This window comes from Cyclospora cayetanensis, unplaced genomic scaffold, assembly GCF_002999335.1.
Source record: "Cyclospora cayetanensis isolate NF1_C8 unplaced genomic scaffold, CcayRef3 CcayRef3_contig_131, whole genome shotgun sequence".
NCBI lineage: Eukaryota > Apicomplexa > Conoidasida > Eucoccidiorida > Eimeriidae > Cyclospora > Cyclospora cayetanensis.
The window spans coordinates 19093-40091 of record NW_020312072.1 but is presented as its reverse complement, the minus strand read 5'-3'; the positions used below and the strand labels follow the sequence as shown (position 1 = coordinate 40091).

The window sequence follows — 20999 nt, the reverse complement described above, 5'->3', positions numbered from 1 at the left end:
GCTGCGAAGCGGAGGGAGGCAGCCGCTGCAGCGACGGCGGCAACAACTGCAGCATCTCTGGGCTTTTGTTTATTTCTGTGCCTCGAGGCCGTCTAGACAGCTCTTCCTGCCCTAGCAACAGCCTCGCTTCTCCAAAGTCTGCGAGAGCCACAAGCGGCATCAAAACGAGGGGATGCGTCTCCCCCTTCCCAGTATTCTGCCGATGCATCAGGTGCTGGTGGGGAAGCGGAAGAAGCTGCAACACGTCCACAAGGATGTTCCCGCACTTGAGATCAAAATGCACAACACCCCGACTGTGCAGTGCAGCTACAGCCGCCAGTATTTGACCAAATATCCCTAACAACACTGGAAGCAGCTCCCGCCTCAAATCTCCTAGCTTTTGCTCTTGTTCTAGTTGCTGCTGATGGCGCTCTTGTTCTTGTTGTTGCTCTTGTTGCTGAGGAAAAGATGCCCTTGCCGGGGAGGTCTGTGTAGCCTCGTAGTTTGCGTGGGAGCCTGCGACGGCGGCTACCCAGTTGCGCCTCCACAGAGAAAGTGTTGCCGAATATCGGCGCATGCAAATGAGATAGGTGAGGCAGCAGTCTGCTACCTCGACTCCAAAGTCAAATACTTCACAAACCACAGGCAGCGAAAGTCGAAATCCGTCAAGCGCTGAAACCTCGTTAAAGAGGCCCCCCAACACAGCGCCTGCCTGCAGCAGTAAGCAGAAAAGGCAACAGAGAACGCTTGAGAGCCTTCGTATTCCCCATTTTCCCCATAGCAGCCATTTCCACTTCGCACTGCTGAAACAGACAGAAAGCCGCCACCCTTCTTCCCCCTTCCCCCTTCCCCCCAGCTAGCCGTTTGCAGCCGCTTGCCATCCCCTCTAACAAGGCCTAAGCCTATCTTCGACGCAAGAAGTAGACATGCCTTTCGCTAGGCGCCTACTACGAACAGAAGCCATCTCCCTTGCCCTTTCCCCTCACCACCTCCTCTCCTTTCCACTCTGCTCTCGCTACAGTGTACAAGAACTCGCGGGGAGAGATAGAGAGAAATGGCAAAAAGAAAGCAGAAAACGCCTCACGATCCTTTTGTGCGCCATCTACCCACTTAACAGAGAGCAGTGATGACGTCGCTCTGTCGTCAAATCCACACAACAACTCCCCAGAAATCGGAAAGCCTCCTTCCCGTGCCCTACTTTCCGCCTACCGTAAAAATCTCTACATAGAAAGCATGCATCCCCCACGGCAACAACATAAGCATCTGCCTATCTCGTGCTTTCTTTACCCAAAAGGGCTGCCTGAAGCTCACCTTTTCGTCGAGTGGAGCCGGCAGTTCCTTCAAGGCTACCGCTCCACATTCAAAAACAGACGCTACCCCCCACACGCATCCATACGTTCCTGAGAAAGCAAGACACCACGAAAAAAACGCTGCAGATCTGCGCATGCCAAGACTTGCAAAGTCATCAAGGCCAGAGAGACAGAGAGAGAACAATTAGTACATGTCGTTACGCACCAATAGACGGGTGCATGCCCATACAGGCAACAAACTGCACACATGGCCGTGTGCGTGTCTACGCTTCTAAGCCCCCGTAGTTCCTTTGCTGCAGCTGCCTCCAAGAGACAGCCAAGCAAATTCAAATGCGCACGACACTCTTCATCTAAACCCCACAGATCACGGCTCTAGACGCCACAAGAGCTCCCGCCCTATGCCCAATTCCCAACACACCTCTCCCTATCAAGGTTGTCTTTCGAAAGGCATCCTGCGGAAACAACGGTGCCGCGAGAAGCTTCAGCATGCGGCAGCCAGGGGCCTTCAGAAATCGCTGCGTTAGTTGAACGACCTGCCACATTATCGCCTTATTGCTGCAGTTGCAGCTGCTGCCACTGCAACTGCAACAGCTGCTGCCACTGCAACTGCAACAACTGCTGCTGCCACTGCAACTGCAACAACTGCTGCCACTGCAGCTGCAACTGCAGCCCAGTGTGCTGAGGAATTGTTGCAAACGAGGGACAAGCGTATCGTGGAGTGCCCTGTTACTGCTGCTGCGGTAACTGCTACTACTGTTACAAATGCTGCTGCTACTGCTGTAACTGCTGCTGTAACTGCTGCTGTAACTGCTGCTGCAAGAGGCTGTATGGACAGGCTGCGCAGAGGCTGCTGGTGCTTTGTCTGAGTTCCTTGACAGAGCAGCGCGGAGGATCCCCTCGATGTCAGCCCCTCTTTCATCATCTCGTTGCAGGTGTCCTCTAAGGCCGTCATTCGCAGCAGCAAGAGCATCATCATCATCATCATCATCATCATCATCATCATCAACATCATCATCATCATCATCATCATCATCATCATCATCATCATCATCATCATCATCATCATCATCATCATCATCAACATCATCAACATCATCAAGGGGCTCATGACTTGCAGGGGCTGTAATGACAGCGTCTTCTGAGGCTTCCTGCTCCTCAGAGATCTCGTGACGGCCGTCATGAACAAGGAGAGACACAGTAAGGGCAATCAACAGCGCATGCATCTGCGCATCTAACCGTTCCTGCTGCTGAGGTGGCTGTGGCTGCTGCCGATCCAAGCGCGCTGTTATTGCGGGAAAAACGCTTGAAATCTTTGCCTCCGCAGCAGCAGCAGCAACTTGTTGAAGTCCCCTCCAAGGTACCACCCACGGCAGTTCAGCAGTAAGCGGCTTCTGTGGGAAATCTGCATCTCTTGCCAGACTCTCAAATAAATGCCAAGTTGCAAGCAGAGGCACCTCAAAGCAGTCTTCCAGGCCCCTGCTGCTGCCCTCCACCTGATAGCTTTTAGAAGATCCTCCTGCTGAAGCTCTTTCTGCTTGAGCTCCTCCTCCTGCAGCTTTTCGTGCTTCTGCTAATCTTCTTTCTGCTGCTCCTGCTAATGGATCTTCTGAGACGGCGCTCTTCTCTGAGGAGTCGCACCGGGTAATCGTGATTCGTTCCTGTTGGCATTCCTCCTGCTCCTGCTGCTTACGCTGCTGCTGATTCTGCTTATGCTGCATGCGCTTGACAAATGCAGCGTCCGTCAGCTTAAAGCCGCTGTTGCGGCTTCCCGCTTCGGTGCGTGTGCTGTCGGTAGCAGTATGGCGAGCTGCTGCTGCCGTAGCTGTCGCATTGCCCTCGACTGCATTCTGCATGCAACCAGCCAATCCGCAGAGAGTGGAGAGGTCAAGGCGTGGCACTACTGCAGCAGGACGTCTAATGAGAATTTCTGGAGCCACAGAACTCCCCTGTCTGCAGGCTGCCCCTTCTTGCGTTCCTACTGCTCCCGCCAAAGGCTGCTGCTGCTGCTCTTCTTCCCCCTTTTCTTCGATCTCCGCATCAAACCGCCTCGCTTGCTGCAAAGTTGATCGCGACAACTGCCTCTTGGGGAACAAATCAAAGGGATGCCCCTTCGAGAGGCGCTCTCGAGATACACAGAATTGCTGCTCCAACTCTTGCACTTGCACTTGTTCTTGTGCTTGTGCTTGCACTTGGTCTAACTCTTGCTCTTGCACTTGCTCTTGTTCTCCCTCTTGCTTTAACTCCTGCACTTGCACGTGCTCTAACTCTTGCTCTTGCTCTAACTCTTGCGCTTGTTCTTGCACTTGCTCTGACTCTTGCTCTTGCTCTGACTCTTGCTTTAACTCTAACTCTCCCTCTCGCACTTGCACTTGCTCTCCCTCCTCCATAGACTGCTGTTTTTCCCTCTGTACGGCGATACTTTGAGGGTGCATGCCTGCATCCGACGCCGGTAGGTGCGATGCAGGTGCAGAAGAAGGAACATGCCAAGGAGCTACAGGAGGTAACTCTGAACGTCTCTCGCTGCAGCGGGAGGGTAAACTGGCGTGCGCCGCACGCGCTTGGGGAAGATCCCTGATGACTGCCCCCCTACGCCTCTCGGCGAGAAGGAGGTGCTGCTGCTGCTGCTGCTGCTGCAGATGCTGCAGGATGACGGCGCGTTGCTGTCGCGGAGTGACGAGGGCTGTCAAGAGCAGCAGTTTCTGCGAAAGCTGCGGCCTCCCCACAAAATCCTTAGGCTGCTGTCGTCTGAACAGCAGCCCTTTCCTCACGGTGACACCTCGAGCAGCAGCAGGAGTGACAGCAACAACAGGTGCAGCGGGGAGCCTCGGCAGTGCTGCCTCATGGACTGAAGCAGCAAGTGGCAGTGCAAACGCCGGAGAAACAAGCGGCCTAGAAGCAGCAGAAGCAGAAGAAGGAGCAGAAGCAGCAGAAGAAGCAGAAGAAGAAGCAGCAGGAGCAGAAGAAGCAGCAGAAGCAGAAGAAGAGGCAGCAGAAGGAGCAGAAGAAGCAGAAGAAGAAGCAGCAGAAGGAGCAGAAGCAGTGCCTCTCGGCGAGCAAAGAGCTGCAAACTTGTGCCAGGAACCCCCTCCCCTCTTCCCCGTGTTTGCGGGGGAGTTCATGTCTAATGCTGGAGAACTGCCTTCTGCCGAGTTTGCCGCTGCGGATGCAGTTTGGGGTGTCTCTGCAACGGGGGGTCTCTTGAAGTCTGCAGAAGCCTCGCGATAAAAGGGAAGCCGCTGGGAAGCGGAGAAAAGAGAAGGCGTATCAACGTCTTCGGAGCACTCAGATTTCGGATGGGCTGTTCGTACACCAGAGATGCCGCTCGCCAGCGTCCCCAATGCAAGGGGGGGTGATGGCGACTGAGTGAGGAAGTCTGAGGGGAAAAAAATCCCTCCCGAGACTTCCAAAGATGCATTTTTACCAGCCTCTTGTCTTGCTGCGGCTGCTTCCCCTGCTTTTATTGCTGCTTTTGCTGTTGTTGCTGTAGCTGCTGTTGTTACCTGCCGTGTGCTGCAACAAGATGCTGCTACGGTTGCTTTTTCATCTTTAGAGGACTTCTCTTCTTCGCGCAAGAAACGATTGGGGGGCTGCTGCTGCTGCTGCTGCTGCTGCTGCTGCTGTTCTCTGTACGTTTGCTGGATCTGTTGCAGGCTGAGTGGCAATGGCTCGTTCTCAAGAGGGGAACTGGGGGGCCCTTGCAGCTCCTGAAACGCAAAAAGAGGGTCGCACCACCACAAATAACACACTTACCACCAGCTGCCAAAGCAATCGCTGCTGATCATGATAGGGGTTGTGAGGGGGGAACTGAGCGTGCAAGCAGAGACAGCACACTCAACAACAGCCCGAAAGAGGCCACATCAGCAGCTGGTGGCAAAAAGCACAGGCACATGCACAGCAGTAGAATCTCGGAAATGCAACACACGGAAAAGCAGCTCACTCTATACGTTGTGGGAAGCGGGAGATCTGCCAGATTCAACAAAGGAACTCGTGGAGCCTGCGGAGGGTGCTGGTTCTGCTGCTGCAGCAGCACAATTCTCCTACTGCTTCTGCTGCTGCTTCTGCTGCTGCTGCTGCTTCTGCTGCTACTGCTGCTTCTGCTGCTGCTGCTGCTTCTGCTGCTGCTGCTCTCTTCATCAGTGCTGCTGAAAACACAATCATGTGCATCGACCCTGTTGACGCCGCAGTTACGAGTATCGGACGTGAAGCGGTGTGTCTTTTTTTCACAGCTTCCCAATGACGCTGCCTGATCTTCCAGAGCATGCATAGGAGCTGCACCGTCTCTAGCCCTTCCCGCTGAGCGCTCTGCCGCTGCAGCCATCCATGGACGACCCTCAAAAGTGCGTTGAAATCTCAAAGAGGCAGCGGCACTCTTAGAAGGAAGGGCTGTAGTAGCGGATCCTGCAGCAGCAGGCAGCAACAAGCGACCTCCAAGGACTGTCGCCAGCTGCGCAGCCGTTGCTCTGAGGGAAAAAAACACACACATGCATGCACATTCATACACACACAAAGCGCTCACCCCGCCAAGTGGAGGGCATTGCCAGCTAGCTAGCTAGCTGGAGCTTCAGCACAAGCGATTCGCCAAGGTGCAGGGAGTAACGTTGGCAGCAAAAGCGGCATTTCAAAAGACCAGCACCATCAAATCGGCAGATTTATACCCGAAAGGCTTCCAGTTATTCCGACGACAAACTAGCAGCAGGGCGAATAGGTGCACTCGAGGCAGCAGGAGGCGCATGCAAACGTTCGACTGGCAACAGTTTTTACAGCCGCTGCAATTACAGCTGCAGCCCCTCGATCCAATTCTTCTGCCTCCGTAGCAGCTGCGGCCGGTGCATGCAACGCCTCGCTCTGTCCACAAGGAAGTGCTGTCACTGGGGCTTTTTTTTCGCGGAGATATGACATTTGCGGCAGGAGAAACAGCAGCAGCTAGGCAGCATAGAAACCCGCGAATGTGGAGGACTGAAAGTGTCTGCAAGAATACAGCAGAGAGACGTTTTGACACGGAAGACAAACGCTGCGGCAGCAGCAGCAACAGCAGTTCTGCCTGCAACAACTCCCGTACAAGTGCTGCTTCAGGTGCAAGAATACAACATCCATCGCAACCGTCCTTCCGACAGTGATCATGCCACGAGCTCGCAGCAGCAGCACATCCAGTTGCTTCGGATGTTGCTGTTTCTGATGTTGCCGATGTTGCATTTTCTGCTCCTCGACAGAATACAGAGCCATCACCCGAAGGACGGAAGCCGAAGTGGACACGTAAGAGAAGCGGGAGGAAGGGACCCCCCAATGAAAAATCAAAGAAAGTTTTCGTCCATTCGATGCAATTCGCGCACCGCTCGTTCAGCCTGAACGAGCAGCAGCAGAAGCAGCAGCCACAGTAGCAGCCACATGGGCATGAATTCTACCGCAAATATGCGATTTCGTTGAGACACCCCTGAGACATCCCTCAGCTCATTCCGCAGCTACACCGACAAACCCACGAGCAGTAGCGTCGCTTCCAGCAACAGCAGCAAGCAACAACAACGGCCTCATCTCACTTTAACAGCAGCAAGCAACAACAACCCTCAGCGGGAACTGTAGTAGGGGGCGCACTCTGCTTGGTAGGCAGTCCTTTTCCAAAAATCGCGGGGGAAAGCGGAGAGAGATCCCCACTCTCGCCAAGAGTTACACCTGACGCCGCTGTTGTTTCTGCCGTCCGAACTGCTGCTTGACTCACACAAAGTGGAATTTGCAGACTTTCTCGCTGCAGAGAAGCCGCGTCGCCAGTGGCAGCACAAGCCGGTGGTCCTCATTGAAAGAGCAACGCGAAGCAACGACCCCATGAGGCAAACTAAGCGCTGCCGAGCAGCAAACAGAAAATCCCTTGCAGCTCCCTCTCTGCCGTTGCTGCTGCTGCTGCTGCTGCTGCTGCAACGCCCTTGACCCCGTGCAGCAGCAAAGGCGGCACTTGCAGCCACCAGGTGTACCTCCACTCTACCACCCGCCAAGATTTCGCGGCTACACAAGGCTAAGCAGCAGCTGAAGCAGTGCCCTGATGCACTAGCAGCAGCAGCGCAGGCTGCAGGAGCAACCGCATGCGCAACACTGCGAGATAGCTGCTTTCTCTCTTGTTGGTGATTTCTCTGCTGCTTCTGTTGCATCTGCTTTCTCTGCTGTGTCTGTTGTACCTGCTCTTGGTGCTGGTGAACGCCCTCGAGGCGCGAAGATCGCAGCAGCAGCAGCGTGGCATGAGGATCCCCCACTGCCTTCTGCAACAGAACCGCCACAAACTCAGCAATGCAAGCCAGAAGGCAGCACGCTGCGTGTGTTGCCGCAGAAGCAGCAGGCAAACAGCCGTTCCTCACGGGAGAGCTGATGCAGCAACAACACTGCAGCAGCGTCCCCTTCAGCTGCCTGTCCAGCAGTGCAGCTGCAGCAGCTGCCGCAGACGCCACTGCCTCCTGCGTCAGAAGCTGCAGGCTGGCAGTTGCCACACTCAAAGCAGCGCACAGACTGTAACGGGCAGCAGCAATGTGCAGCAAGTGCAAGCGGCTGGAGCTGCTTTCATCGCCAGCGTCACGGCTGCAGCAGCATTTACAGCCTTCCAGAGAGGCGTTTGACGCCGCAGCAGCATCAAACGATATGAAAACGTCGTGCTGCTCAGTAACAGATGTAGTATCGCCACCACTCAAAAGACTGCCACACTTCGCGCGGACTGCCGCTGCAGGAGGAGCTGCACATGCTGCTGCTGCAGCATGTGAGGCTTGCAGTAGACGCTCTGCAGCCTCTTGCACTGCGCTACATACCAACTCCACCAGCGTTGTAGGGCGCTCCTTCGGATTCTTCGTGGGGATGCTGCTAAGGCTGCTGTTGTTAAGGCTGCATTTCATGCTGCTGAGACTGCTGTTAAGAGTGCTGTAACTCTGTTCAGAAACGAACGCTGCGTATTCTCTGCTCAGGGCAGCATCTTGGCGAATGCTGCTCCTCACACTGCCCTTCATCGGAATTTCTCTATTTCCACTGGACTCGTGAGTGGCAGCGCCGTCTTTTTTTGCAGCCTCCTTCCTGCGCTGCTGCGTCAGGTACCAGAGCAGCAGGTGTTGCTGCCGCTGCACCTGCCGTTGCTGCTGCTGCTGTTGCCGCGTCCAGCAGCCAAAAAGATCCCATAGAACGAGAATTTGCCAAACTGAGGCAAAAGCGCCAAAGGGCACTGAGCGGCAGCAGCAGCACCAGGGAGCGTCGGTAGGGCTGCATCTTCCTGTTCTTGGCGATACTGCTGCTGATGCTGCAGCAGGGGGGGGAGAAGGAGCATGCATGCCCCTTGTTGCGCGGCAGGGATGATGAAGGTGGAGATCCGATGCAGCAGCCTGACACGTGACACCCCACAGCTCCTGCTGCAGCCTTGTTGCGGCCTGCTCTGCTGCTTTCGCTGCTGCACCCTTCCGTTGGCATTGCTGCTGCTGCTGCAGAGCCTCCGCTATCGTAGCGACTGCTTCGCGCATCGATCGACAGTCGCTGGAGTCAAGAAACGCTGGCAGCCGATGTGGGTGGTGTGGGGAGGCGGACTGCTGCCTTTCACCGCGACTGAGGCATCTACAAGAAAGCAGATCCTCAGGCCACAAGAAGGCTGCGCAGCAGCTGCTGCTGTTGCTGCTGCTGCTGCTGCATGCACGCGCAAGGACCATGTGGTGCAGCGCTGCAACAGGGATGCATTCCCGAAGCAAATGCAGCTTCTGCTGCCACTGCCGCTGCCGCAGCAGCAGCAGCTCCTGTTGCTGCAGCACATTGTTGCGGCTGCGCATGCCAGAAGAGCATCCTGCAGCCGCCTGGAAGAGCTCTCCTAGCCGTTCCTGCTCTCGCCGCAGCGACTCTTGTTGCTGCTGCAGGCTGCTGCAGGATAGCACCAGCGACGCATGCAGCAGACGCAACAAGCAGCTCCTAGCATAAGCCAAAGAAGCAAGCGTCTTGGCTTCCATTGCCGCTTTGCGCAGTGGTGCAGCGGTGCCAGCAGCAGCTGGTGTGCGGCTGCTGCCGCAACAGCGGGCAGCAGTTTCATGACGGAGAAACTTGGCAGTTGAAGTGGCGCAGGGGTTGTGCTGCGCTTGCTGCAAAGGATATTCCTGAGCTGAATCTTTTGCAGCTCCCCATCGACTGTCATCGCAGGTGCGACAGAGGCATCGGGTAGCTGCTGCTACTTGCTTGGATGCTGCAGCTAGCTCTCCACCATATGCCTCCAAACGCTCCTGAATGCAATGCAGCAAAAGCGACACCCTTCGCATCGCCTTCGTTTCGTTTCTCAGGCCGTACAGCCACGCTTTACTTGTTGCACACAGCAGAAACAGCATACTCGCTGCTGCAGCTGCTTCTTCGGCTGATCCTTTGACTGCTCCTTTGACTGCTTCTTCAGCTGCTTCTTCGGCTGCTCCTTCGACTGCTTCTTCAGCCGCTTCTCTCGCGTCTGCATCCCTTTTAGTCTCCGAGACTGCTGCTGGAGAGGTTCCCATTAGACGATTCATAGACAGTAGCAGCATGTGCAGCACCGGATGCAGTAGACGGTGCCCTCCGAAGCGAACAAGACGCTTTAGAACAAGACTACAGAGCAGCAGGCTGGCCGTTACCTTGCTGTTGGTGCTGCCGAGACACCCCAAGAGCTCCCCAGATGCGCAGCTGCATGCACTCCCTGCTGCACTATATGTATCATCTGCAGTGTCAGCGATGGCGTCATCAGGGGATGCTGCCTTCGCTTGAGTTGCATTCTGAGATAACACCAAGCAGCGACAAGCCCCTCGCCAGGTTTCAAAAGCAAGTGCAAGAGCCGCATTGAACAGGTGCCCATCTTGGTGGTGATTCGGCTGTTCTTCATACTGCCGCTGCTGTTCATACTGCTGCTGCTGTTCATACTGCTGCTGCTGTTCATACTGCTGCTGCTCTTCATGCTGGTGCTGCGCTTCATACTGCTGCTGCTCTTCATGCTGCTGCTGCTCTTCATGCTGCTGCTGCTGTTCATGCTGCTGCTGCGCTTCATACTGGTGCTGCTGTCTAAGCAAGTGCTTTTGATCCTGGAGCAGAAAGGCAGCGGTCCCGAGGATCTCGTTTATTTCTGCCTGGTCTGTTGCTTGCTGCAACGCGTTGGCGACTTGAGTGAGTGCACAACAGACGCAGTCTTGCTGCAGCAGCTGCTGCGGTGTTTCTGGCATCTGCGGCAACTGCTGTTGCCTTGCAGTCATCTCGTAAGGACCTGCAGCAGCTGCTGAGGGTTTTGTGGTTTGTGCACGGCATCTGCTGCTGCTGCTGCTACTGCTGCAATGAACGCTGACGGTGACGCTGCTAAACTCATGACTTCTCCTGCTGCAGACACGGAAGTTCGCCCCCCTCCCTGCGTCTTAGTTGAGCCGCCCAAGCGAACGGCTACTCGTGGGATTAGAAAACAGCGTCAACACCGACGATATTCGCAGCACAGCTGTCAGATTCGTAGGGTGTACAGCATGCCAGCGGCTGGCGGAGCTGCTGCAGCGGCTGCCGCAAAGCCCATGATAAACGCCGTTAGCACATCCCTCTCACTAACAAGCCCCTGCATTAAGCCTTTAATAAAACGCGGTTACGGGGAGAGACAATGCGAACTGCTGCCGCTCTTGCAGCAGTAGCGGCTTCCGCTACTGCTGCTGCTGGGAACTGCGCCGCGGTTGAGAGTGACTCATCGGGGAAGGAGGGGCCTCAGTCGCTCCTAAGCCTCTTGAAGCATGGCGAAGAACTCCAGAGACAAATTTTCAGCAAAGATTTTCTGTAAAATCAATGCCTTGAGTCATAAAAGCTTGATATCCAAGACTGCCAGGCTGCATTATTTCCGCTGTTGTCGGCGCTCCCGCTACTTGCACTCATTGCGGTGAGGGCCCCTCGATCTCCGGAGAGAAGTCCCTCCAAAGAGAGCAGGAGGTAGAAAAGGGATGCTGCTGCTTGCTTTTGCTTCACCTGACCCTTCTGCGTTTGCTGCTGCCTGCGTTCCGCCTATTGCTGGCTCCTCTGCTGCACGCGTTTGGCTGCTGCTAGGAGCTTCCGACACTAAGAAGATTGTCGCTGTGCTCAGAGACCAGTGGCCTCAGGTGCTCACGGCAGTGCCCGACGAGCCTCCCAGAAAAGGGTCTGCAGGCGAATAAATTGTTTGTCGTTGAGGAACCATAGTTGGAAGCAGACCCCAAACTATGAAGGAAATTGTCGAATGTTCCGCTTGAAAAAAACTCCCTCCTTCCCCTGCCCGCGACCTTCGAAGTTCCAAATATGAGGCGAGAGATACAGCGACATTGTGCGTTGCTCCACCCTCTCAGCAATATACGTGTGGGCATGTGGCTAGATGCACCCAGTAGCATCTAGCCACACGCCCACACGTATATTGCTGAGAGGGTGGAGCAACGCACAATGCAATACACAAGACACACAAATACAAATCATTATGGCACTGTCTACTAATTTACAGCTAAACATTAGTGTATCAAAACTATTCAATTGCAGGTAGCCAGCTAACTCGTCCCCCCTCCTCCCATTTCAAAACACATGCCCTCATGTTCCATACCTGTACATTGAGAGCAATTACCTCGCACAACAAGAGAGATATCCTGCTTAGCCATCATTAACGAGGCAGCCAGAAGCCCAACAAATAATGCAAGGAGGATAGCCAAAGTGTTCATCAACTGATAAAAAGGCATACAAGGAACGAAAAAATCGAAGAATAGCCAACAATGGACGAGGGTCCTGATCAGCACAGCCGCAGTGGCATGATAGCTTGATGCCGTCGAAGCGCTTGAATCTATGAGCCTGCTACAAGAGAAATCATAAGATATGTGAAGTGTGTAAACGCAGTCAAAAACACACTAGTTCAGCAGTACCTTCGAAACGCAAGCAACAAACATGCACTTAAAAAGCAGCCGTTGTATGAGGCATAGTTGATTTTGAAGCCCTAAACGAGGCATAAGAAAGAATACAGACACGGCATTCCCCAAGGCACCGTAGCATCAATACACATCAAGAATAGGTGGCACCTTTTTGAGCAACACCTGTTGACAAGAATAATGATTTCAGACTGAGTATGCGTGAACACGCTAGACGGGACTTACTAGTGGAACGAGGTTTGGAACGCTAGCCTCACCTTTTTCTTGGGAAGGCAGTCGAGGGCTTCGTTACCTGCGAGAGAATTTGCTTCTCTGATTGATTAGCAACGCTGGTTGCCATGGACGTATCCTTTGTTTCCCTTGACAATTCTTCCTCCCCAGCACATAATATGTCTAAATTACTAATTTTCGCACACGGGTTCTGGTCAAAATGCTGCCATTTATCGTTGTGAAGGTGTTGTTACCACACTAAGCTTTTGTGCGCAGGCGCAACAATATGTGATGTCTCCACATTCTTTCAAATGCCTCTTTTGAGGGCTCTCAGATTAACTACGCTGCGTACAACCACTATTTTTGCATGCATTAAAAATTGCTCTATGAGTTTCGAAAGCACTGCTGAACTGGTGTGCACTCTGATTTTCTCTTCGAACTTTCCTTGTCTACTCTCTTCTTGTGGAAGGAAGCTGAGATAGTTCAGCACTCTGGGTACAGCGAGACGTCGTGCGTCCTCGGATGTGCTGGTTTGGCCCCTCGTTCGTTGTTTGCCAATGTTTGGGTCTTTTATTCTTGCTTATGTCACTATAGCAGCTGACGCACACATTTGCATCTCTAATTTGCAGTGTTTTCTGTTGCCGTCAGCCTGGGGAGTGGCGATAGGTCGGAACTCTCCCCCTGTCCTGCAGACACTTGGTCTCGACGTACAGGCAAGGAACGGGTGGGCATGCGCGTTGAGATGGAAGGAAGGAAAATGTAGCGGGTCATTTCGCACTTTAACACTTTCTGCTATACAAATAACACTCAGCTAAGCACCCACAAGGAATGAAGGTATTGCTTTACTGTTGCCGAATTTTGTTTGGTGCAGAGTTCTGCAGGCGCGGGGGTTTTGTGCCGCTGGAGTGTAGCAGCACAGGCCCTACCACTTCTTGTACCCTAAAAAGGAGGGAGCTCCAATGGTAGTTTGCAAGGGAAGGCGAGAGCGTTTTTGACAGAAAAATTTATGAAGTTTGTATTGTCCCAAGTAAAGTATCTCCTTTGGGAGATCTTTGAAGAAGTGTTACACTACATGCCCTTCGTGTCCGACGATACAAAATAAAGATTTGGATGCTGGCAGCTGTTGCACCGTATGTCAGTGCTCACTGACGACTTAGGCACGCCCAATCCGCCATCACGTGCACTTCTTCCTCCTTTGTGCTTCCTGTCGCTGCACCTGAAGCTCCTGCTGGTTGGCTGCGCTCGCGGCAATGCGACAGCGTAGGGCACCCCCAGCTGCCGTTAGCAGCCGCTGCAGCAGCAGCAGATTCAGGAGCACCAGCAGCAGCACCAGAGGCACAACCCAAAAGACAAAGATCCATGTGTCTGCTGCTGCCCCATAGGAACCTGACACCCAACCCTGCAGCAGCAGCCATTCCTGGTTTACGTACAGCTCCCTCTGGAGCACCTGAGAGGTGCGTAGGCACCCCAGGAGCAGCAATAGTAGTCCGAACTGATACCTCAGATGCTTGCTGCGCACGGCTACTAGCAAGATCAGGAAGAGACACAGCAAAAGCAGCAGCAGACACAGCACGAGCGGGTCGGTGTATCGCGTGGAGAGGATGGCTGATTTGCACTGAGCCAACATCGGTTTCAATGCATCCTCCGGCAGGGGTTGCTGCTGAGGGGCTGACGCATCATATGGTCCGAAGAGTGAGGACAAAAATGACCCCCTTGGCGAAGCAACGTCTGCATGCATTGGTGAGAAACTGGGTGAGCAAGGAGAGAAGACAACACTGCAGTGCGCGTTTCAGCGATTGGTGTTGCTGCTGCTGGAAGCTGCTGTTGGCTGTGGCAACAGCTGTCCTAGCCGGCCTTTTGCCTGTTGCTACCTGTCAGTTCTTGGACTGGTTCTCTTGGCTATAGTGGTGCCTGTGCATGCATTAATGTGTATATGTCCATTATGTATGTGTGAGTACACGCAAGCAAGCACAGGCGTCTGTCTGTCCGGGTTGGCGTGTCTGTAACAGTGTGCTTCTGTATGTCTGCTGCGCGTAACTGCTGTTGCACCTCGGATTCGTGGCATATTAGCATTTACGACATGGCTTACGGCGGGAGTGCTTGAGAAAACCGCGCGCTGCTGCTTGAAAACTGGCCGTAGATGTTCATAACACCACCCGTTGCGCAATCGGAAACAACTAGCCCTCCGTTCGGCTGCTGGTGTTGTTAGTTTGCTTGTCCGTATCCCGACCGCTTCTATGATTCCTGTAGTTGAATTCTTGTTATTTATGCAGGGAGAGTGGAGAATGGGGGTGTGGATCGGCCTCTGCACATGTGTTACAGCTTTCTTCCGCAGTGGTGGGACGCTGGAGGATGCCGATGCATGTCCACGCACGCCGCCAGTTTATTTCTTGAATGCCGCTGTAGCGATACGTTTATTTCTGTTGATAGTTTTTCTGTGCGGGGTTGTTGCTCATGATTCGCTCACAACTCCTCCACATCTTGTAACTTGAACGCTGCCCAGGGAACGCGTCCTGCTGCAGCAGCGGCGCCAGTCGCTGCTGTGCATGCTGCTTTTGCTGTTTGTATGCGCGCTTTTTTACCACTATTGAAGCACCTTCTATCTTTCTTGTCACTTGCCACTGTTGCTTCCTTCTTACCTAGGAATTTCCTGCCTTTTTCTCCCCGTGTCTGCGGCTCCTGCCCACCCCCGCCAGCAGAGCCACAAGTATCACAGCGACCCCTGCTTCTCTCTCCCACTTGTTTACGGCATAATTTGTCGTCGTACTTGGCATCTTCTGCTGCTCTACCTTGCGAAGATGTGCCCCACCCCGCCTTCTTTCGACTACGATTTCATTGGTAGGCAGCGGCATGTCCCAGTTTGCGGCGTCTTTGCACTCGCCGTTCTTGACTCTTGCCCTACCCTTATTCCCTTGTATGGTGGTGCACGATCGCGCTCTGCTTAAGCGGGGTGTAGAGGGGCTGGGGGGTTGTTGCAAGTACCGACCAACGGAGTGCCTTGAGGCAGATGTCGCATAAGACGCACACCTCCTGCACGCGCGTTCCACGTTGCGATGAGACTCGCTGCGTTTTCGCTTTTTTGCTCGGTTTCGAGAGCCTGCCCGCCGTATGTTTGTGCTGCATCTCTTCCTTCCGCCATGCTGCGTAGAAATCCTGCCAGGGGCACCCGTGTCGAGAGCTCTCGCGCGCTTGCCGCATGCATCATGTGATCCATTGCGGTTGCCTCCGTCTGTGTTTGCCCGTCACGCGCAGTCATTGGCGGGGGATCTGGAGGACTGGCGAGTGCAAAGGAGGCTGCAGCGTGTGGCGCTCGCGTCGTCGTGTTCGATTTCGTCAAGCCTTCTACCCAGGGGACGCATTGGGGGCTTGGCGGAACTTGCGTGAATGTCGGCTGCGTGCCAAAGAAACTGATGCATTACGCAGCTGGCATGCAACAAATCCTCTCTTGGGATTCCAAAAAGATGGGGTGGAGCGACTTCGAGAAGATTGACGAAGAAACTGGAGAACCCGTACAAGTGCATGAACACTGCAACTGGACGAGACTCGTGCAGGTCTGAAGACGCCCCCCTCCAGCAGTCTTGCACCGCCCAGCAGCTAGCCAATCACGCAGCCAGCTAGCCAATCACACAACCAGCTAGCCAGCTCCAAGTTCTTGTGGAGCGAGATGCTTGGCGACAAACGCAACTCGTGGGGTTGCTTCTATGAGCTGGTGGCAGCTAGCTGAGCTCACCCTCACTTGTATAGGCCTATGCATGGGCTGTGCGTACTCGGACTTCCATTGCGCTGCTCCTTTAATGCAGCTCGCGTAGACATGCACTGCCCTCACGTGTATGAAGGAAATTCCGCATCTCATCTCTACGCTTCCTCTGTGCCTTGTGCTACCGTTTTCCGCATGTCACCATGTTTCTGCTTATATATATACATGTGTATATATCTACAAATGTATATACATACATATATATATGTACATGTGTATACATTTACAAGTGTATACACACATAAATGCAGTCACGTCTACATATACATGTATGTAGACATGCGCTCGTGTATCCCTCTCTGTGGGTAAATGCCAGATTGCTTGTAACGTGTATCTGTTGCGGTTGCTGCGTTGCAAAGAGCGCTTGGCTGTGCGTTTACTCTCTTGACTCTTACGGTTCTTGTCCAGGGGCGTCCCGCAGTCGTGTGGCTGTACCTGCCTGCCTTCCCCGCTCGAGCATTCATTCCTTTCGTTCTGTCTCCTTGTGTTTATTTTTAAAGTGTGTTCAGGCGTATGTGAAGCAGCTGAACTTCAGCTATCGGACAGGCCTTCGCGCAGCCGGCTGCACATATATGAATGCCCTTGCCACCATCAAGGATCCGCATTCAGTGGAATACGAGGAAAAAGGCATTGTCCGCCTGCCCATCGATGAGCAAGATGAATGCATGCTTAGCTGGCTTCCCTTCTTCTCTATTGTCAATGATCTACATCTCGTTTTCTCTCTCCTTTTATGTGTGCTACTGTCTCCATATCCATCTGTCTACTGCTTTTTCACGTGTGCGCCTGTTCCTGTCCGTACGCTTACGAAGTCGCATGTTTCATGGCGGCTGCCTGCGTTTCTGCTGCTGCCTACGCATGTCACCCTCCCTGCTGGCGGGCTGCGTCTTCTTTTTCCGTGTGATGCTCTTGAAACCATGGTATACACAGATATATATATATATATATATATATATATATGCTGCCTTGGAAAGCATGCGTCCTCCGGCAGGTCTGTTTTCCCCCCTGACTGCGTGTTCCTCCGAGTGCGCCTTCACTCACTGCCTCCGCCGTGCGTTTGGGGTGTATGTACGGTCTTCCTGCAGAAGAAGCGCGTGACTGCCAAACACATTCTTGTTGCAGTTGGCGGCCGTCCTTCCATCCCGGATTCAGTGCAGGGGGCCCAAGAATTCGCAAAGACTTCTGACGACCTCTTCAGCCTTCAGACGCCTCCGGGAAAGACGTAGGCGCTCTTGTGCTGGTGGCTGCTCAGGACAGCGTTGCGTGCGCTGTCTGACTGACCCTCTTCAGACTTGCATGCCTCTTGCAGGCATGCAAGTCTGCGATTTTAAGGATCAGGCGGGGCTCCCAGTTCTTAGGCTTCTTGATTGGCGTGTGCATGCCTTCGTGCGCCTTCTTTATCACCGCGCGTTGTCGCTGTTTTGCGGCTTTTGCATGGTGGGGTGTACGCGCAGGTTAATTGTGGGTGCGAGCTATATCGCCTTGGAGTGCGCGGGTCTACTCACCGAACTTGGCTTCGAGGTATTTACACCTGCGTCAGGGGGGCTGCGTTATTGCCTGCATGGATACATGTATGCATGCATGCACACATCCACGCAGACATGCATGTATGCAAACAAGCGCCCTTTGCGGCGCATGGTTGCACGAAAGGCGATGTGTTGAGATGCCACCGTACGTTCGGCAGTGTAGGGACTGCTGCATAGAGAGTTGGATTTATAGAAGACTCTGGATATTGGGGAGCAACACACGGAAGAAACACCTTTCGTTGCCTTGACATCGCCCTTGTTGTGTGTCTTCATAGCCCTTTATTCGAGCAACCACACTTGTGTGCAGCGGCCTTTTTTCGCAGGTAGTGGTGGCAGTCCGGTCTTTATTGCTACGCGGCTTCGATCGCCAGTGCGCGCTCAAAGTAGGACGGTGCATGCGCGAAATGGGAGTAACCTTCATGGAGGGGGTCTTGGTGGAGAAGATCGAAAAGACGCAGGAGGAGAAACTTCGCGTCACGCTAAGGGGATCCTTGGATGCAGATCGATTGGAGCACATGGAATTCGATACTGTCCTTTACGCAACCGGCAGAAGCGCAGACACCAAAGGGCTCAGTAGGCAAAATGCTTGGCTTCTTGCTGAATCATCTGCCTGAATGGTGGAGAGTATTTTTACATATGCATGTGTATATATATATTATGTATATATTGGATTTATAGATCCCTCTTTCTCGGATTTTCTCTGCAGTAATGCTTTTGTCTGTTTCTCGCTCCTCTGCGCATACCCCTCTGACCGCGCGCCGTATGTTTGCGCGCCGAATGTATGTTTCTGAGTGTTTCATATACCTGGCCGTTACTCTTGGTTTTTTTTGCCGTCGAACCCTCAGAAATTAGCCGCGGTCGGGTTTACTTATGGTGCTTCCTTTTATTGCTGTTCACTCCTTGCATGGAGCGGTCCTCTTTTTTCTTCTCTTTGTCTGCATAAGGACGCTGTTTGACCGCGTTCAATATGCTTGTTGACACACTTTGCACACCTCGATTTCGATATAACCACTTTAAATCCCTTTGAGTCGGGCATCGAATAGGCGCCTCTCCCACCATCGCCTCCTCCTCGTTTCTGCATAGCGCGAAGGAGCGTCGTCATGTTTTTCTTCTCTGCTTCATGCATAGGTTGCTGTGATGCGCTTCTGGCTTCTGTGTGGGACGCTCAGACTTAGAGGAACTCGGCGTCAAATGCAGTGCCGAGGGTCGCATCATTTGTACTGAAGGCTCTGCAACCACAAGTCCTTCCATTTACGCAGTTGGTACATTTGGATTAAAATTTTTTCACCTAGCTCATTCTTGCTATTCGAGCGCGTTCTGTCATTTGTGTGCCCGTACGATTTCCCCACCTACAGTCTCCAAGTGTTTGTGCCTCCTTGCCGTGAATACAGACGCAAACTCGTCGCCTCCTAACGTCTCTCTTTGAGTCTTGCGGCTCTCTGACTCCTGTACTCCTCAGGCGATGTTGTAGAAGGCTTCCCAGAGTTGACCCCTGCTGCGATACAAGCGGGAGAAATCCTCGCACGGAGGCTTTTTAAAAACAGCACGGAACTTGTAAGCGCCGCTAGACCGTGGCGAGTCATTCGCCCTTGAGCTTCTTTCTTGGCATGCAGGATGCTCTTATACATGCACGCCTCATCCCCCACCCCTCCACCCCCCTTTCCAGTTCCTGTCTGTCTCCTCTTTCTTTGTTACGCACATCATGCTGAGAGTAAATGCTGCATTTTGTGCATTTGCACTGCTGCGCCGGCGCTTCTTGCCGTGTGGTCCTTAGTGCCTATCTTTGTTTGCGCGTGTGTCGTATGAAATACGTATGCTCGCGACATGGAAGCCTTAATTTTGTCAATTTACATTTTTAGAGGCAGCACGCTCTCCTGTTTGCCGCCTGGTGCAGTTCCCTGGTAGCTCTCCTGTGTGTGTGGGCGCGCACGCCACTTGGATCTAGTAGTTGACGGCTTTTGTATTGAGCATTCACTTTCTCGAAAAAATCGCATCAAGTTTTAAGAATCGCACTCTTCTTCCAGGACGCGTATATATATATATGTGGAGTTTTTGCACAGATGAGCACAAACAACGTACCCACGACCGTGTTCACACCCGTCGAATATGGATGTGTCGGACTATCAGAAGAAGCCGCGATCGTGCGTCTTTGACCTTCTTTCTCTTCCTGTCTCTTCTCTTTCTGCTCGTGTTCCCTCCTCTTGCTTGGCGCTGTTTTCTTGCGTCCTGCTTACCCATGTGCCGCTTTCTTGTTGCTTCTGCCCAGTAGCGCACGTGGTCTTCCTGTTCTAGCTGCAAGTGTTGCCCCTTGCGTTCGCCGCCTGTTGCTGTGAATTTTCTGCACCTGGACGCGCTGCATGCACTGCCCGTCATCCTCCATGTTCTGCCTCTTTCCAGGAAGAGCACGGCGATTCGAACATCGAAGTGTTTTTGACGGAGTTCTGTCCCCTGGAGTTGTCAGCCTGCCATCGGCAGAAGGCTCCCTCCTCACGCTTGGATGAGGCCGACATTGATTTAACCCCCCCTTGCTTGGCGAAACTCATTTGCCTGAAGAGCGAGAACATGAAGGTGATTGGCGTGCACTTCGTTGGTCCCAACGCCGGAGAAGTTATTCAGGGCATGGCCATCGCCGTGCGACTTGGCGCAACCAAGGTAAAGAAAAAGACACAGACACAGAGAAGAGCTCATGCTGAACCTCTCTAGGAGAGCCGCACGGGCCCCCCCACAACGCAGAACGGGAGCGAGGCAGGCAAAGTCGGAGCGGAATTCCCTTCGTAACGAAGTATATAGAGATATATACATAAATATATACATATGAATATGTATATATGTATATATGCGCAAAAACGAGCGCGAGTCAGAGAGCAGCAGAAACGCTGAAAGCAAGAACGCCGCCATGGTGCTGAGCGTGTGCGCATGGGTAGTGTTGCGATATTGTTTTGTGGACAGGCTGATTTCGACAAAACCGTGGGCATCCACCCAACGAACGCCGAGTGCTTCACACAGCTCTCGATCACTCGCCGGAGCGGAAAAAATTGGATGGCCGCTGGAGGGTGTGGTGGTGGAAAATGCGGCTAAAGTACATTCATCGGCTGCCGCCTTCGAGGAGCGGGAGAAGAGCAGGCGAGATGCAGGAAGAGGGCCTGCTGCATGGGTGGATTTGGAAGTTTCGCCGAAATCCCTTGCGTTTCTGAGCATGCATGCCTTGCTTTCTGTAATTGTCGCTTTTACTTGCTATCTGTTGTGTCTTAAAGGTCACCCGTGATTTTCTTCTAGTGGTGATTCTTTTGCTCACAGCGTTTTCGGCTCCCTCAGCGGATCTCTCCTCATGCAAATCGGCATGCCGAGACCTCCTGAGGGG

The 20999-nt window shown here is 53.3% G+C and overlaps 2 protein-coding genes across 2 annotated transcripts; one reads left to right on the top strand and one right to left on the bottom strand.

The window, feature by feature from the left end:
- Positions 1–92: 92 nt before the first annotated feature.
- LOC34619360 lies at positions 93–14096 on the bottom strand. Its single transcript, XM_026336522.1, is given in 6 exon segments — positions 93–235; positions 2401–2691; positions 3052–3368; positions 4359–4648; positions 5357–5417; positions 13588–14096. Coding segments are annotated over 6 exon segments (1611 nt in total).
- A 1060-nt stretch (positions 14097–15156) lies between these two features.
- LOC34619359 (thioredoxin reductase) lies at positions 15157–20716 on the top strand. Its single transcript, XM_026336521.1, has 11 exons — positions 15157–15196; positions 15611–15909; positions 16616–16747; positions 17198–17334; positions 17567–17633; positions 17962–18211; positions 18808–18900; positions 19098–19192; positions 19699–19779; positions 20036–20290; positions 20588–20716. Exons 1-11 carry the CDS (start codon positions 15157–15159, stop codon positions 20714–20716), a joined length of 1578 nt encoding a protein of 525 aa, XP_026192306.1.
- The last annotated feature ends 283 nt before the right edge of the window (positions 20717–20999 follow it).